Genomic DNA, 17,867 nt, shown 5'->3' with positions numbered 1-17,867 from the left:
AATGGGCTGTGTTTCTACTGTGGTGATTCCACTCATGCTATCTCTGATTGTCCTAAGCGCACTAAGCGGTTCGCTAGGTCTGCCACCATTGGTACTGTACAGTCAAAATTTCTTCTGTCCGTTACCTTGATCTGCTCTTTGTCATCATATTCTGTCATGGAATTTGTGGATTCAGGCGCTGCCCTGAATTTGATGGACTTGGAGTTTGCTAAACGTTGTGGGTTTCTCTTGGAGCCCTTGCAGTGTCCTATTCCATTGAGAGGAATTGATGCTACGCCTTTGGCCAAGAATAAGCCTCAATACTGGGCCCAGCTGACCATGTGCATGGCTCCTGCACATCAGGAGGTTATTCGCTTTCTGGTGTTGCATAATCTGCATGATGTGGTTGTGTTGGGGTTGCCATGGCTACAAGCCCATAATCCAGTATTGGATTGGAAATCCATGTCGGTGTCCAGCTGGGGTTGTCAGGGGGTACATGGTGATGTTCTATTTCTGTCAATTTCGTCATCCACCCCTTCTGAGGTTCCAGAGTTCTTGTCTGATTACTGGGATGTATTTGATGAGCCCAAGTCTGATACCCTACCTCCACATAGGGATTGTGATTGTGCTATCAATTTGATTCCTGGTAGTAAATTCCCAAAAGGTCGATTGTTTAATTTATCCGTACCTGAGCACACCGCTATGCGCAGTTATGTGAAGGAATCCTTGGAGAAGGGGCATATTCGCCCGTCATCGTCGCCATTAGGAGCTGGGTTCTTTTTTGTAGCCAAGAAGGATGGTTCGCTGAGACCTTGTATTGATTACCGCCTTCTTAATAAGATCACGGTTAAATTTCAGTACCCCTTGCCATTGTTGTCTGATCTGTTTGCTCGGATTAAGGGGGCTAGTTGGTTCACCAAGATTGATCTTCGTGGTGCGTATAATCTGGTGCGAATCAGGCGAGGCGATGAATGGAAAACTGCATTTAATACGCCCGAGGGTCATTTTGAGTATCTAGTGATGCCGTTCGGACTTGCCAATGCTCCATCTGTGTTTCAGTCCTTTATGCATGACATCTTCCGAGAGTACCTGGATAAATTCCTGATTGTGTACTTAGATGACATTTTGATCTTCTCGGATGATTGGGAGTCTCATGTGAAGCAGGTCAGAACGGTTTTTCAGGTCCTGCGTGCTAATTCTTTGTTTGTGAAGGGATCAAAATGTCTCTTTGGTGTGCAGAAGGTTTCATTTTTGGGGTTCATCTTTTCCCCTTCTACTATCGAGATGGATCCTGTTAAGGTCCAAGCCATCCATGATTGGACTCAGCCGACATCTCTGAAAAGTCTGCAAAAGTTCCTGGGCTTTGCTAATTTTTATCGTCGCTTCATCTGCAATTTTTCTAGTATTGCTAAACCATTGACCGATTTGACCAAGAAGGGTGCTGATGTGGTCAATTGGTCTTCTGCTGCTGTGGAAGCCTTTCAAGAGTTGAAGCGTCGTTTTTCTTCTGCCCCTGTGTTGTGTCAACCAGATGTTTCTCTTCCGTTCCAGGTCGAGGTTGATGCTTCTGAGATTGGAGCAGGGGCTGTTTTGTCGCAGAGAGGTTCTGGTTGCTCAGTGATGAAACCATGCGCTTTCTTTTCCAGGAAGTTTTCGCCTGCTGAGCGAAATTATGATGTGGGCAACCGAGAGTTGCTGGCCATGAAGTGGGCATTCGAGGAGTGGCGTCATTGGCTTGAAGGAGCTAAGCATCGCGTGGTGGTATTGACTGATCATAAGAACTTGACTTATCTCGAGTCTGCCAAGCGGTTGAATCCTAGACAGGCTCGTTGGTCGCTGTTTTTTACCCGGTTTGACTTTGTGATTTCGTACCTCCCGGGCTCTAAAAATGTGAAGGCGGATGCCCTGTCTAGGAGTTTTGTGCCCGATTCTCCGGGTTTGTCTGAGCCGGCGGGTATCCTCAAGGAAGGAGTAATTGTGTCTGCCATCTCCCCTGATTTGCGGCGAGTGCTGCAAAAATTTCAGGCTAATAAACCTGATCGTTGTCCAGCGGAGAAACTGTTTGTCCCTGATAGATGGACGAATAAAGTTATCTCTGAGGTTCATTGTTCAGTGTTGGCTGGTCATCCTGGAATCTTTGGTACCAGAGAGTTGGTGGCTAGATCCTTTTGGTGGCCGTCTCAGTCGCGGGATGTGCGTACTTTTGTGCAGTCCTGTGGGATTTGTGCTCGGGCTAAGCCCTGCTGTTCTCGTGCCAGTGGGTTGCTTTTGCCCTTGCCGGTCCCGAAGAGGCCTTGGACACATATCTCTATGGATTTTATTTCAGATCTTCCCATTTCTCAAAAGATGTCAGTCATTTGGGTGGTCTGTGATCGCTTTTCTAAGATGGTCCATCTGGTACCCTTGTCTAAATTACCTTCCTCCTCTGATTTGGTGCCATTGTTCTTCCAGCATGTGGTTCGTTTGCATGGCATTCCAGAGAATATCGTTTCTGACAGAGGTTCCCAGTTTGTTTCGAGGTTTTGGCGAGCCTTTTGTGGTAGGATGGGCATTGATTTGTCTTTTTCTTCGTCTTTCCATCCTCAGACTAATGGCCAGACCGAACGAACCAATCAGACCTTGGAAACATATCTGAGATGTTTTGTTTCTGCTGATCAGGATGACTGGGTGTCCTTTTTGCCTTTGGCTGAGTTCGCCCTTAATAACCGGGCCAGCTCGGCTACCTTGGTTTCGCCATTTTTCTGCAACTCTGGGTTCCATCCTCGTTTCTCTTCAGGACAGGTTGAGTCTTCGGACTGTCCTGGTGTGGATACTGTGGTGGACAGGTTGCAGCAGATTTGGACTCATGTAGTGGACAATTTGACCTTGTCCCAGGAGAGGGCTCAACGTTTTGCTAATCGCAGACGCCGTGCGGGTCCCCGACTTCGTGTTGGGGATCTGGTTTGGTTATCTTCTCGTCATATTCCTATGAAGGTTTCCTCTCCTAAGTTTAAACCTCGTTTTATTGGTCCGTATAGGATTTCTGAGGTTCTTAATCCTGTGTCTTTTCGTCTGACCCTTCCAGATTCTTTTTCCATACATAACGTATTCCATAGGTCGTTGTTGCGGAGATACGTGGCACCTATGGTTCCATCTGTTGACCCTCCTGCCCCGGTTTTGGTGGAGGGGGAGTTGGAGTATATTGTGGAGAAGATTTTGGATTCTCGTGTTTCAAGACGGAAACTCCAGTATTTGGTTACATGGAAGGGTTATGCTCAGGAAGATAATTCCTGGGTTTTTGCCTCTGATGTCCATGCTCCCGATCTTGTTCGTGCCTTTCATGTGGCTCATCCTGGTCGGCCTGGGGGCTCTGGTGAGGGTTCGGTGACCCCTCCTCAAGGGGGGAGTACTGTTGTGAATTCTGTGGCAGAGCTCCCTCCTGTGGTCACAAGTGGTACTTCGGCTGATTCTCTCTGGGATCTTCCGTTTGTGGAGGAAAGTGGTACTGCAGCTTCTGAGTTTCCTCCCTCAGGTGATCTGGTGAGCTCGTTAGCTTCTTCTCTACTTAACTCCACCTGATGCTTTGATCTATGCTTCCTGTCAATGTTCCAGTGTTGGACTGGTTTTTTCCCTGGATCATTCCTGTGGCCTGCTGCTCTGCAAAGCTAAGTTTTGCTTTGTTATTTTGTTGCTATTTTTCAGTCCAGCTTGCTTTATTAGTGTTTTTCTCGCCTGCTGGAAGCTCTGAGACGCAGAGGGACGACCTCCGTACCGTTAGTCGGTGCGGAGGGTCTTTTTGTCCCCTCTGCGTGGTTATTTATAGGTTTTTGTGCTGACCGCAAAGTTATCTTCCCTATCCTCGTTCTATTCAGCTAGTCGGGCCTCACTTTGCTAAATCTGTTTCATCTCTATGTTTGTGTTTTCATCTTACTCACAGTCATTATATGTGGGGGGCTGCCTTTTCCTTTGGGGAATTTCTCTGAGGCAAGGTAGGCTTATTTTTCTATCTTCAGGCCTAGCTAGTTTCTCAGGCTGTGACGAGGCGCCTAGGTTCTGGTCAGGAGCGCTCCACGGCTACCTTTAGTGTGGTTTGATAGGATCAGAGATTGCGGTCTGCAGAGTTCCCACGTCTCAGAGCTCGTTCTATTATTTTGGGTGTTTGTCAGACCACTGTATGTGTTCTGACCGCTATGTCCATTGTGGTACTGAATTGCCTTCATATCAGTTTTCATAACAGTGCAGGCCGCCGCTGATGTTGTGCGACAATTACAGAGTGCAGGCCGCTGCTGATGTGCGACAACTACAGAGTGCAGGCCGCCGCTGATGTGCGACAATTACAGAGTGCAGGCCGCTGCTGATGTACGACAACTACAGAGTGCAGGCCGCCGCTGATGTTGTGCAATAATTACAGAGTGCAGTCCGCCGCTGATGTGCGACAACTACAGAGTGCTGGCCGCCGCTGATGTTGTGCGACAATTACAGAGTGCAGGCCTCCGCTGATGTGCGACAACTACAGAGTGCAGGCCGCTGCTGATGTGCGACAACTACAGAGTGCAGGCCGCCGCTAATGTTGTGCGACAATTACAGAGTGCAGTCCGCCGCTGATGTGCGACAACTACAGAGTGCAGGCCGCCGCTGATGTTGTGCGACAATTACAGAGTGCAGGCCGCCGCTGATGTTCGACAATTACAGAGTGCAGGCCGCCGCTGATGTTGTGCGACATCCACAGAGTGCAGGCCGCCGCTGATGTTGTGCGACATCCACAGAGTGCAGGCCGCCGCTGATGTGCGACAACTACAGAGTGCAGGCATCTGCTGATGTTGTGCGATATCCACAGAGTGCAGGCCGCCGCTGATGTTGTGCGACATCCACAGAGTGCAGGCCGCCGCTGATGTGCGACAACTACAGAGTGCAGGCCGCCGCTGATGTGCGACAACTACAGAGTGCAGGCATCCGCTGATGTTGTGCGATATCCACAGAGTGCAGGCCGCCGCTGATGTGCGACAACTACAGAGTGCAGGCATCCGCTGATGTTGTGCGATATACACAGAGTGCAGGCCGCCGCTGATGTTGTGCGACATCCACAGAGTGCAGGCCGCCGCTGATGTGCGACAACTACAGAGTGCAGGCCGCCGCTGATGTTGTGGGACATCCACAGACTGCAGGCCGCCGATGTTGTGCGACATCCACAGAGTGCAGGCCGCCGATGTTGTGCGACATCCACAGAGTGCAGGGTGCCGCGGATGTGCGACAACTACAGAGTGCAGGCCGCCGCTGATGTTGTGCGACAATTACAGAGTGCAGGCCGCCGCTGATGTGCGACAATTACAGAGTGCAGGCCGCCGCTGATGTGCGACAACTACAGAGTGCAGGCCGCCGCTGATGTTGTGCGACAATTACAGAGTGCAGGCCGCTGCTGATGTGCGACAACTACAGAGTGCAGGCCGCCGCTGATGTTGTGCGACATCCACAGAGTGCAGGCCGCCGCTGATGTGCGACATCCACAGAGTGCAGGCCGCCGCTGATGTGCGACATCCACAGAGTGCAGGCCGCCGCTGATGTTGTGCGACAATTACAGAGTGCAGGCCGCCACTGATGTGCGACAATTACAGAGTGCCGGCCGCCGCTGATGTGCGACAATTACAGAGTGCAGGCCGCCGCTGATGTGCGACAACTACAGAGTGCAGGCCGCCGCTGATGTTGTGCGACATCCACAGAGTGCAGGCCGCCGCTGATGTGCGACATCCACAGAGTGCAGGCCGCCGCTGATGTTGTGCGACAATTACAGAGTGCAGGCCGCCGCTGATGTGCGACAATTACAGAGTGCAGGCCGCCGCTGATGTGCGACAATTACAGAGTGCAGGCCGCCGCTGATGTGCGACAACTACAGAGTGCAGGCCGCCGCTGATGTTGTGCGACAATTACAGAGTGCAGGCCGCTGCTGATGTGCGACAACTACAGAGTGCAGGCCGCCGCTGATGTTGTGCGACATCCACAGAGTGCAGGCCGCCGCTGATGTGCGACATCCACAGAGTGCAGGCCGCCGCTGATGTGCGACATCCACAGAGTGCAGGCCGCCGCTGATGTTGTGCGACAATTACAGAGTGCAGGCCGCCACTGATGTGCGACAATTACAGAGTGCCGGCCGCCGCTGATGTGCGACAATTACAGAGTGCAGGCCGCCGCTGATGTGCGACAACTACAGAGTGCAGGCCGCCGCTGATGTTGTGCGACATCCACAGAGTGCAGGCCGCCGCTGATGTGCGACATCCACAGAGTGCAGGCCGCCGCTGATGTTGTGCGACAATTACAGAGTGCAGGCCGCCGCTGATGTGCGACAATTACAGAGTGCAGGCCGCCGCTGATGTGCGACAATTACAGAGTGCAGGCCGCCGCTGATGTGCGACAACTACAGAGTGCAGGCCGCCGCTGATGTTGTGCGACATCCACAGAGTGCAGGCCGCCGCTGATGTGCGACATCCACAGAGTGCAGGCCGCCGCTGATGTTGTGCGACAATTACAGAGTGCAGGCCGCCGCTGATGTGCGACAATTACAGAGTGCAGGCCGCCGCTGATGTGCGACAATTACAGAGTGCAGGCCGCCGCTGATGTGCGACAACTACAGAGTGCAGGCCGCCGCTGATGTTGTGCGATATCCACAGAGTGCAGGCCGCCGCTGATGTGCGACAATTACAGAGTGCAGGCCGCCGCTGATGTGCGACAACTACAGAGTGCAGGCCGCCGCTGATGTTGTGCGATATCCACAGAGTGCAGGCCGCCGCTGATGTGCGACAATTACAGAGTGCAGGCCGCCGCTGATGTGCGACAATTACAGAGTGCAGGCCGCCGCTGATGTGCGACAACTACAGAGTGCAGGCCGCCGCTGATGTTGTGCGATATCCACAGAGTGCAGGCCGCCGCTGATGTTGTGCGATATCCACAGAGTGCAGGCCGCCGCTGATGTTGTGCGATATCCACAGAGTGCAGGCCGCCGCTGATGTTGTGCGATATCCACAGAGTGCAGGCCGCCGCTGATGTGCGACAATTACAGAGTGCAGGCCGCCGCTGATGTGCGACAATTACAGAGTGCAGGCCGCCGCTTATGTGCGACAACTACAGAGTGCAGGCCGCCGCTGATGTTGTGCGATATCCACAGAGTGCAGGCCGCCGCTGATGTGCGACAATTACAGAGTGCAGGCCGCCGCTGATGTGCGACAATTACAGAGTGCAGGCCGCCGCTGATGTGCGACAACTACAGAGTGCAGGCCGCCGCTGATGTTGTGCGATATCCACAGAGTGCAGGCCGCCGCTGATGTTGTGCGACATCCACAGAGTGCAGGCCGCCGCTGATGTGCGACATCCACAGAGTGCAGGCCGCCGCTGATGTTGTGCGACAATTACAGAGTGCAGGCCGCCACTGATGTGCGACAATTACAGCGTGCAGGCCGCCGCTGATGTGCGACAATTACAGAGTGCAGGCCGCCGCTGATGTGCGACAACTACAGAGTGCAGGCCGCCGCTGATGTTGTGCGACATCCACAGAGTGCAGGCCGCCGCTGATGTGCGACATCCACAGAGTGCAGGCCGCCGCTGATGTTGTGCGACAATTACAGAGTGCAGGCCGCCGCTGATGTGCGACAATTACAGAGTGCAGGCCGCCGCTGATGTGCGACAATTACAGAGTGCAGGCCGCCGCTGATGTGCGACAACTACAGAGTGCAGGCCACCGCTGATGTGCGACATCCACAGAGTGCAGGCCGCCGCTGATGTTGTGCGACAATTACAGAGTGCAGGCCGCCGCTGATGTGCGACAATTACAGAGTGCAGGCCGCCGCTGATGTGCGACAATTACAGAGTGCAGGCCGCCGCTGATGTGCGACAACTACAGAGTGCAGGCCGCCGCTGATGTTGTGCGATATCCACAGAGTGCAGGCCGCCGCTGATGTGCGACAATTACAGAGTGCAGGCCGCCGCTGATGTGCGACAACTACAGAGTGCAGGCCGCCGCTGATGATGTGCGATATCCACAGAGTGCAGGCCGCCGCTGATGTGCGACAATTACAGAGTGCAGGCCGCCGCTGATGTGCCACAATTACAGAGTGCAGGCCGCCGCTGATGTGCGACAACTACAGAGTGCAGGCCGCCGCTGATGTTGTGCGATATCCACAGAGTGCAGGCCGCCGCTGATGTTGTGCGATATCCACAGAGTGCAGGCCGCCGCTGATGTTGTGCGATATCCACAGAGTGCAGGCTGCCGCTGATGTTGTGCGATATCCACAGAGTGCAGGCCGCCGCTGATGTTGTGCGATATCCACAGAGTGCAGGCCGCCGCTGATGTGCGACAATTACAGAGTGCAGGCCGCCGCTGATGTGCGACAATTACAGAGTGCAGGCCGCCGCTGATGTGCGACAACTACAGAGTGCAGGCCGCCGCTGATGTGCGACAATTACAGAGTGCAGGCCGCCGCTGATGTGCGACAACTACAGAGTGCAGGCCGCCGCTGATGTTGTGCGATATCCACAGAGTGCAGGCCGCCGCTGATGTGCGACAATTACAGAGTGCAGGCCGCCGCTGATGTGCGACAACTACAGAGTGCAGGCCGCCGCTGATGTTGTGCGATATCCACAGAGTGCAGGCCGCTGCTGATGTGCGACAATTACAGAGTGCAGGCCGCCGCTGATGTGCCACAATTACAGAGTGCAGGCCGCCGCTGATGTGCGACAACTACAGAGTGCAGGCCGCCGCTGATGTTGTGCGATATCCACAGAGTGCAGGCCGCCGCTGATGTTGTGCGATATCCACAGAGTGCAGGCCGCCGCTGATGTTGTGCGATATCCACAGAGTGCAGGCTGCCGCTGATGTTGTGCGATATCCACAGAGTGCAGGCCGCCGCTGATGTTGTGCGATATCCACAGAGTGCAGGCCGCCGCTGATGTGCGACAATTACAGAGTGCAGGCCGCCGCTGATGTGCGACAATTACAGAGTGCAGGCCGCCGCTGATGTGCGACAACTACAGAGTGCAGGCCGCCGCTGATGTTGTGCGATATCCACAGAGTGCAGGCCGCCGCTGATGTGCGACAATTACAGAGTGCAGGCCGCCGCTGATGTGCGACAACTACAGAGTGCAGGCCGCCGCTGATGTTGTGCGATATCCACAGAGTGCAGGCCGCCGCTGATGTTGTGCGATATCCACAGAGTGCAGGCCGCCGCTGATGTGCGACATCCACAGAGTGCAGGCCGCCGCTGATGTGCGACATCCACAGAGTGCAGGCCGCCGCTGATGTTGTGCGACAATTACAGAGTGCAGGCCGCCGCTGATGTGCGACAATTACAGAGTGCAGGCCGCCGCTGATGTGCGACAATTACAGAGTGCAGGCCGCCGCTGATGTGCGACAACTACAGAGTGCAGGCCGCCGCTGATGTTGTGCGACATCCACAGAGTGCAGGCCGCCGCTGATGTGCGACATCCACAGAGTGCAGGCCGCCGCTGATGTGCGACAATTACAGAGTGCAGGCCGCCGCTGATGTGCGACATCCACAGAGTGCAGGCCGCCGCTGATGTGCGACATCCACAGAGTGCAGGCCGCCGCTGATGTTGTGCGACAATTACAGAGTGCAGGCCGCCGCTGATGTGCGACAATTACAGAGTGCAGGCCGCCGCTGATGTGCGACAATTACAGAGTGCAGGCCGCCGCTGATGTGCGACAATTACAGAGTGCAGGCCGCCGCTGATGTGCGACAACTACAGAGTGCAGGCCGCCGCTGATGTTGTGCGACATCCACAGAGTGCAGGCCGCCGTTGATGTGCGACATCCACAGAGTGCAGGCCGCCGCTGATGTTGTGCGACAATTACAGAGTGCAGGCCGCCGCTGATGTGCGACAATTACAGAGTGCAGGCCGCCGCTGATGTTGTGCGACAATTACAGAGTGCAGGCCGCCGCTGATGTGCGACAACTACAGAGTGCAGGCCGCCGCTGATGTTGTGCGACATCCACAGAGTGCAGGCCGCCGCTGATGTGCGACATCCACAGAGTGCAGGCCGCCGCTGATGTGCGACAATTACAGAGTGCAGGCCGCCGCTGATGTGCGACATCCACAGAGTGCAGGCCGCCGCTGATGTGCGACATCCACAGAGTGCAGGCTGCCGCTGATGTTGTGCGACAATTACAGAGTGCAGGCCGCCGCTGATGTGCGACAATTACAGAGTGCAGGCCGCCGCTGATGTGCGACAATTACAGAGTGCAGGCCGCCGCTGATGTGCGACAATTACAGAGTGCAGGCCGCCGCTGATGTGCGACAATTACAGAGTGCAGGCCGCCGCTGATGTGCGACAACTACAGAGTGCAGGCCGCCGCTGATGTGCGACAATTACAGAGTGCAGGCCGCCGCTGATGTGCGACAATTACAGAGTGCAGGCCGCCGCTGATGTGCGACAATTACAGAGTGCAGGCCGCCGCTGATGTGCGACAATTACAGAGTGCAGGCCGCCGCTGATGTGCGACAACTACAGAGTGCAGGCCGCCGCTGATGTTGTGCGATATCCACAGAGTGCAGGCCGCCGCTGATGTTGTGCGATATCCACAGAGTGCAGGCCGCCGCTGATGTTGTGCGATATCCACAGAGTGCAGGCTGCCGCTGATGTTGTGCGATATCCACAGAGTGCAGGCCGCCGCTGATGTTGTGTGATATCCACAGAGTGCAGGCCGCCGCTGATGTGCGACAATTACAGAGTGCAGGCCGCCGCTGATGTGCGACAATTACAGAGTGCAGGCCGCCGCTGATGTGCGACAACTACAGAGTGCAGGCCGCCGCTGATGTTGTGCGATATCCACAGAGTGCAGGCCGCCGCTGATGTGCGACAATTACAGAGTGCAGGCCGCCGCTGATGTGCGACAATTACAGAGTGCAGGCCGCCGCTGATGTGCGACAACTACAGAGTGCAGGCCGCCGCTGATGTTGTGCGATATCCACAGAGTGCAGGCCGCCGCTGATGTTGTGCGACATCCACAGAGTGCAGGCCGCCGCTGATGTTGTGCGATATCCACAGAGTGCAGGCCGCCGCTGATGTGCGACATCCACAGAGTGCAGGCCGCCGCTGATGTGCGACATCCACAGAGTGCAGGCCGCCGCTGATGTTGTGCGACAATTACAGAGTGCAGGCCGCCGCTGATGTGCGACAATTACAGAGTGCAGGCCGCCGCTGATGTGCGACAATTACAGAGTGCAGGCCGCCGCTGATGTGCGACAACTACAGAGTGCAGGCCGCCGCTGATGTTGTGCGACATCCACAGAGTGCAGGCCGCCGCTGATGTGCGACATCCACAGAGTGCAGGCCGCCGCTGATGTGCGACAATTACAGAGTGCAGGCCGCCGCTGATGTGCGACATCCACAGAGTGCAGGCCGCCGCTGATGTGCGACATCCACAGAGTGCAGGCCGCCGCTGATGTTGTGCGACAATTACAGAGTGCAGGCCGCCGCTGATGTGCGACAATTACAGAGTGCAGGCCGCCGCTGATGTGCGACAATTACAGAGTGCAGGCCGCCGCTGATGTGCGACAATTACAGAGTGCAGGCCGCCGCTGATGTGCGACAACTACAGAGTGCAGGCCGCCGCTGATGTTGTGCGACATCCACAGAGTGTAGGCCGCCGCTGATGTGCGACATCCACAGAGTGCAGGCCGCCGCTGATGTTGTGCGACAATTACAGAGTGCAGGCCGCCGCTGATGTGCGACAATTACAGAGTGCAGGCCGCCGCTGATGTGCGACAATTACAGAGTGCAGGCCGCCGCTGATGTGCGACAACTACAGAGTGCAGGCCGCCGCTGATGTTGTGCGACATCCACAGAGTGCAGGCCGCCGCTGATGTGCGACATCCACAGAGTGCAGGCCGCCGCTGATGTGCGACAATTACAGAGTGCAGGCCGCCGCTGATGTGCGACATCCACAGAGTGCAGGCCGCCGCTGATGTGCGACATCCACAGAGTGCAGGCCGCCGCTGATGTTGTGCGACAATTACAGAGTGCAGGCCGCCGCTGATGTGCGACAATTACAGAGTGCAGGCCGCCGCTGATGTGCGACAATTACAGAGTGCAGGCCGCCGCTGATGTGCGACAATTACAGAGTGCAGGCCGCCGCTGATGTGCGACAATTACAGAGTGCAGGCCGCCGCTGATGTGCGACAACTACAGAGTGCAGGCCGCCGCTGATGTGCGACAATTACAGAGTGCAGGCCGCCGCTGATGTGCGACAATTACAGAGTGCAGGCCGCCGCTGATGTGCGACAACTACAGAGTGCAGGCCGCCGCTGATGTTGTGCGATATCCACAGAGTGCAGGCCGCCGCTGATGTGCGACAATTACAGAGTGCAGGCCGCCGCTGATGTGCGACAATTACAGAGTGCAGGCCGCCGCTGATGTGCGACAACTACAGAGTGCAGGCCGCCGCTGATGTTGTGCGATATCCACAGAGTGCAGGCCGCCGCTGATGTTGTGCGACATCCACAGAGTGCAGGCCGCCGCTGATGTTGTGCGATATCCACAGAGTGCAGGCCGCCGCTGATGTGCGACATCCACAGAGTGCAGGCCGCCGCTGATGTGCGACATCCACAGAGTGCAGGCCGCCGCTGATGTTGTGCGACAATTACAGAGTGCAGGCCGCCGCTGATGTGCGACAATTACAGAGTGCAGGCCGCCGCTGATGTGCGACAATTACAGAGTGCAGGCCGCCGCTGATGTGCGACAACTACAGAGTGCAGGCCGCCGCTGATGTTGTGCGACATCCACAGAGTGCAGGCCGCCGCTGATGTGCGACATCCACAGAGTGCAGGCCGCCGCTGATGTGCGACAATTACAGAGTGCAGGCCGCCGCTGATGTGCGACATCCACAGAGTGCAGGCCGCCGCTGATGTGCGACATCCACAGAGTGCAGGCCGCCGCTGATGTTGTGCGACAATTACAGAGTGCAGGCCGCCGCTGATGTGCGACAATTACAGAGTGCAGGCCGCCGCTGATGTGCGACAATTACAGAGTGCAGGCCGCCGCTGATGTGCGACAATTACAGAGTGCAGGCCGCCGCTGATGTGCGACAACTACAGAGTGCAGGCCGCCGCTGATGTTGTGCGACATCCACAGAGTGTAGGCCGCCGCTGATGTGCGACATCCACAGAGTGCAGGCCGCCGCTGATGTTGTGCGACAATTACAGAGTGCAGGCCGCCGCTGATGTGCGACAATTACAGAGTGCAGGCCGCCGCTGATGTGCGACAATTACAGAGTGCAGGCCGCCGCTGATGTGCGACAACTACAGAGTGCAGGCCGCCGCTGATGTTGTGCGACATCCACAGAGTGCAGGCCGCCGCTGATGTGCGACATCCACAGAGTGCAGGCCGCCGCTGATGTGCGACAATTACAGAGTGCAGGCCGCCGCTGATGTGCGACATCCACAGAGTGCAGGCCGCCGCTGATGTGCGACATCCACAGAGTGCAGGCCGCCGCTGATGTTGTGCGACAATTACAGAGTGCAGGCCGCCGCTGATGTGCGACAATTACAGAGTGCAGGCCGCCGCTGATGTGCGACAATTACAGAGTGCAGGCCGCCGCTGATGTGCGACAATTACAGAGTGCAGGCCGCCGCTGATGTGCGACAATTACAGAGTGCAGGCCGCCGCTGATGTGCGACAACTACAGAGTGCAGGCCGCCGCTGATGTGCGACAATTACAGAGTGCAGGCCGCCGCTGATGTGCGACAATTACAGAGTGCAGGCCGCCGCTGATGTGCGACAACTACAGAGTGCAGGCCGCCGCTGATGTTGTGCGATATCCACAGAGTGCAGGCCGCCGCTGATGTGCGACAATTACAGAGTGCAGGCCGCCGCTGATGTGCGACAATTACAGAGTGCAGGCCGCCGCTGATGTGCGACAACTACAGAGTGCAGGCCGCCGCTGATGTTGTGCGATATCCACAGAGTGCAGGCCGCCGCTGATGTTGTGCGACATCCACAGAGTGCAGGCCGCCGCTGATGTTGTGCGATATCCACAGAGTGCAGGCCGCCGCTGATGTGCGACATCCACAGAGTGCAGGCCGCCGCTGATGTGCGACATCCACAGAGTGCAGGCCGCCGCTGATGTTGTGCGACAATTACAGAGTGCAGGCCGCCGCTGATGTGCGACAATTACAGAGTGCAGGCCGCCGCTGATGTGCGACAATTACAGAGTGCAGGCCGCCGCTGATGTGCGACAACTACAGAGTGCAGGCCGCCGCTGATGTTGTGCGACATCCACAGAGTGCAGGCCGCCGCTGATGTGCGACATCCACAGAGTGCAGGCCGCCGCTGATGTGCGACAATTACAGAGTGCAGGCCGCCGCTGATGTGCGACATCCACAGAGTGCAGGCCGCCGCTGATGTGCGACATCCACAGAGTGCAGGCCGCCGCTGATGTTGTGCGACAATTACAGAGTGCAGGCCGCCGCTGATGTGCGACAATTACAGAGTGCAGGCCGCCGCTGATGTGCGACAATTACAGAGTGCAGGCCGCCGCTGATGTGCGACAATTACAGAGTGCAGGCCGCCGCTGATGTGCGACAACTACAGAGTGCAGGCCGCCGCTGATGTTGTGCGACATCCACAGAGTGTAGGCCGCCGCTGATGTGCGACATCCACAGAGTGCAGGCCGCCGCTGATATTGTGCGACAATTACAGAGTGCAGGCCGCCGCTGATGTGCGACAATTACAGAGTGCAGGCCGCCGCTGATGTGCGACAATTACAGAGTGCAGGCCGCCGCTGATGTGCGACAACTACAGAGTGCAGGCCGCCGCTGATGTTGTGCGACATCCACAGAGTGCAGGCCGCCGCTGATGTGCGACATCCACAGAGTGCAGGCCGCCGCTGATGTGCGACAATTACAGAGTGCAGGCCGCCGCTGATGTGCGACATCCACAGAGTGCAGGCCGCCGCTGATGTGCGACATCCACAGAGTGCAGGCCGCCGCTGATGTTGTGCGACAATTACAGAGTGCAGGCCGCCGCTGATGTGCGACAATTACAGAGTGCAGGCCGCCGCTGATGTGCGACAATTACAGAGTGCAGGCCGCCGCTGATGTGCGACAATTACAGAGTGCAGGCCGCCGCTGATGTGCGACAATTACAGAGTGCAGGCCGCCGCTGATGTGCGACAACTACAGAGTGCAGGCCGCCGCTGATGTGCGACAATTACAGAGTGCAGGCCGCCGCTGATGTGCGACAATTACAGAGTGCAGGCCGCCGCTGATGTGCGACAATTACAGAGTGCAGGCCGCCGCTGATGTGCGACAATTACAGAGTGCAGGCCGCCGCTGATGTGCGACAATTACAGAGTGCAGGCCGCCGCTGATGTGCGACAATTACAGAGTGCAGGCCGCCGCTGATGTGCGACAATTACAGAGTGCAGGCCGCCGCTGATGTGCGACAATTACAGAGTGCAGGCCGCCGCTGATGTGCGACATCCACAGAGTGCAGGCCGCCGCTGATGTGCGACATCCACAGAGTGCAGGCCGCCGCTGATGTTGTGCGACAATTACAGAGTGCAGGCCGCCGCTGATGTGCGACAATTACAGAGTGCAGGCCGCCGCTGATGTGCGACAATTACAGAGTGCAGGCCGCCGCTGATGTGCGACAATTACAGAGTTCAGGCCGCCGCTGATGTGCGACAATTACAGAGTGCAGGCCGCCGCTGATGTGCGACAACTACAGAGTGCAGGCCGCCGCTGATGTGCGACAATTACAGAGTGCAGGCCGCCGCTGATGTGCGACAATTACAGAGTGCAGGCCGCCGCTGATGTGCGACAATTACAGAGTGCAGGCCGCCGCTGATGTGCGACAATTACAGAGTGCAGGCCGCCGCTGATGTGCGACAATTACAGAGTGCAGGCCGCCGCTGATGTGCGACAATTACAGAGTGCAGGCCGCCGCTGATGTGCGACAATTACAGAGTGCAGGCCGCCGCTGATGTGCGACAATTACAGAGTGCAGGCCGCCGCTGATGTTGTGCGATATCCACAGAGTGCAGGCCGCCGCTGATGTGCGACAATTACAGAGTGCAGGCCGCCGCTGATGTTGTGCGATATCCACAGAGTGCAGGCCCCCACTGGCATACAATATCTGCAGAGCACAGGCTGCTGTTTACCAGGTTCTTCCACTTCTGTGCCATCATACATTATGGGATTTACCATGTATGTAGCTCTCTAGAATTCCTTTTTTTCCCTATGCCCCTCTTACATTACTGAAGCTTTCTTTGGCTTTGTCGTACTCCCCCTTCTGGTAGAGCTGCTCCCCCTCCGCCATATAGGTGGTGAAGTTGCTGCGCGGTGGTCCCAGCTCTCCATCCGCCTCCTCCGCCATGCTGCTGCCGCCGACGCCACCGGGACCTGTGCACAGAAATCTGCTGTTGTTTGTACATGTTGCTAGCAGCGTACACGTTACCTAGCAACAAGGAAAAGCGTATCACATGGGCAATGCATTACTCATAGCCAATCGGAAACTGGCTGTTCGTGACGAGGGGCGGGGTTAGTACTCCCTGTATTCTGAGAAGACACCACATTTTAGAAGGCGCTGATGTACCGTGTACAGTGCGCATGCGCGGTCCATCCGTGCGCGTGCCTGAGCAGCCTGGCGTCACATAGCCCCAATTCCTAGTCTGTTCTGTAGGGTGACTGGAATAAGGCGCTACCCCCTCAGTGACCCCTAAACATTGATTTGCCTCATTTATAGCAAGCCACTGGGTCTCATAGTCACCCGAACAGTTACAATAAAGGTACCTTCACCCTGAGCAACTTTTGAATGATAGCAATCCGTGACGTTGCAGCGTCCTGGCTAGCGATCTCGTTGTGTTTGACACGCAGCAGCGATCAGGATCCTGCTGTGACATCGCTGATCGGAGCTAGAAGGCCAGAACTTTATTTCGTCGCTCATCACCCGCTGACATCGCTGGATCGGCGTGTGTGACGCCGACCCAGCGATGTGTTCACTGGTAACCAGGGTAAACATCGGGTTACTAAGTGCAGGGTCGCGCTTAGTAACCCGATATTTACCCTGGTTACCATTGTAAATGCATTCCAGTGTCTGTCACGTCCCTCGCCGTCAGCTTCCTGCACTGACTGTGAGCGCCGGCTGGCCGTAAAGCACAGCGGTGACGTCACTGCTGTGCTGTGCTTTACGGCCGGCGCTCACAGTCAGTGCGGGAAGCTGACGGCGAGGGACGTGACAGACATCGGAATGTGAGTATGTAGTGTTTTGGTTTTTTTTACATTTACAATGGTAACCAGGGTAAATATCGGGTTACTAAGCGCGGCCCTGCGCTTATTAACCCGATGTTTACCCTGGTTACCCAGGGACTTTGGCATCGTTGGTCGCTGGAGAGCTGTCTGTGTGACAGCTCTCCAGCGACCACACAACGACTTACCAATGATCACGGCCAGGTCGTATCGCTGGTCGTGATCCTTGGTAAATCGTTTAGTGTAACGGTACCTTAAGTGTGAGTCACAATGAGGGTACAAATGCCACACTGGCATTGGGCCTCTACATAAGAGATAAGTTACAAAATGGCGGGTGAAGCCACTTGCCAATTTAAGGCGTCCACGCGACGTATCAACAGATGCGTCAAAAATAGTGTAAAAAGGATCCAGTTTTTAGACGGATCAGCTAGACAGTTATGTTTTTTCCATCCGTTTCATCCGTTTTTTTGACGGATCCGTTTTCCATACCTCTAAATGGGAGGCTCCCAAATGTGATTGGCTACTGGAAAATAATGGAAAGCTATATATTGAGTGTTTTAACACCCCATCTTTGAGAGGGTTTAGAGCAAGTGGCAGAAATTGAAGGAGTTCTAGCAAATATTGTGACCATCTATGCATCTATCTATCAGGCAGGTTGC

The 17,867-nt window shown here is 56.0% G+C and overlaps 1 protein-coding gene across 2 annotated transcripts in view; it reads right to left on the bottom strand.

The window, feature by feature from the left end:
* Positions 1–16,416, bottom strand: part of ODAD4 (outer dynein arm docking complex subunit 4) — a 58,018-nt gene extending 41,602 nt beyond the window's left edge. For both annotated transcript variants that reach the window (XM_069751786.1, XM_069751785.1), the window contains exon 1: positions 16,214–16,416. In XM_069751786.1, the coding sequence (XP_069607887.1) occupies positions 16,214–16,336 (123 nt within the window). In that variant the 5' untranslated portion in view covers positions 16,337–16,416. The remainder of the gene's footprint in view (positions 1–16,213) is intronic.
* Between the last annotated feature and the right edge of the window lie 1,451 nt (positions 16,417–17,867).

The sequence above is a fragment of the Ranitomeya imitator genome, chromosome 2 (genome assembly GCF_032444005.1).
Source record: "Ranitomeya imitator isolate aRanImi1 chromosome 2, aRanImi1.pri, whole genome shotgun sequence".
NCBI classification, from domain to species: Eukaryota; Metazoa; Chordata; class Amphibia; order Anura; family Dendrobatidae; genus Ranitomeya; species Ranitomeya imitator.
The sequence above is the reverse complement of the archived record's forward strand: the minus strand, read 5'-3'. Positions and strand labels throughout refer to the sequence as shown.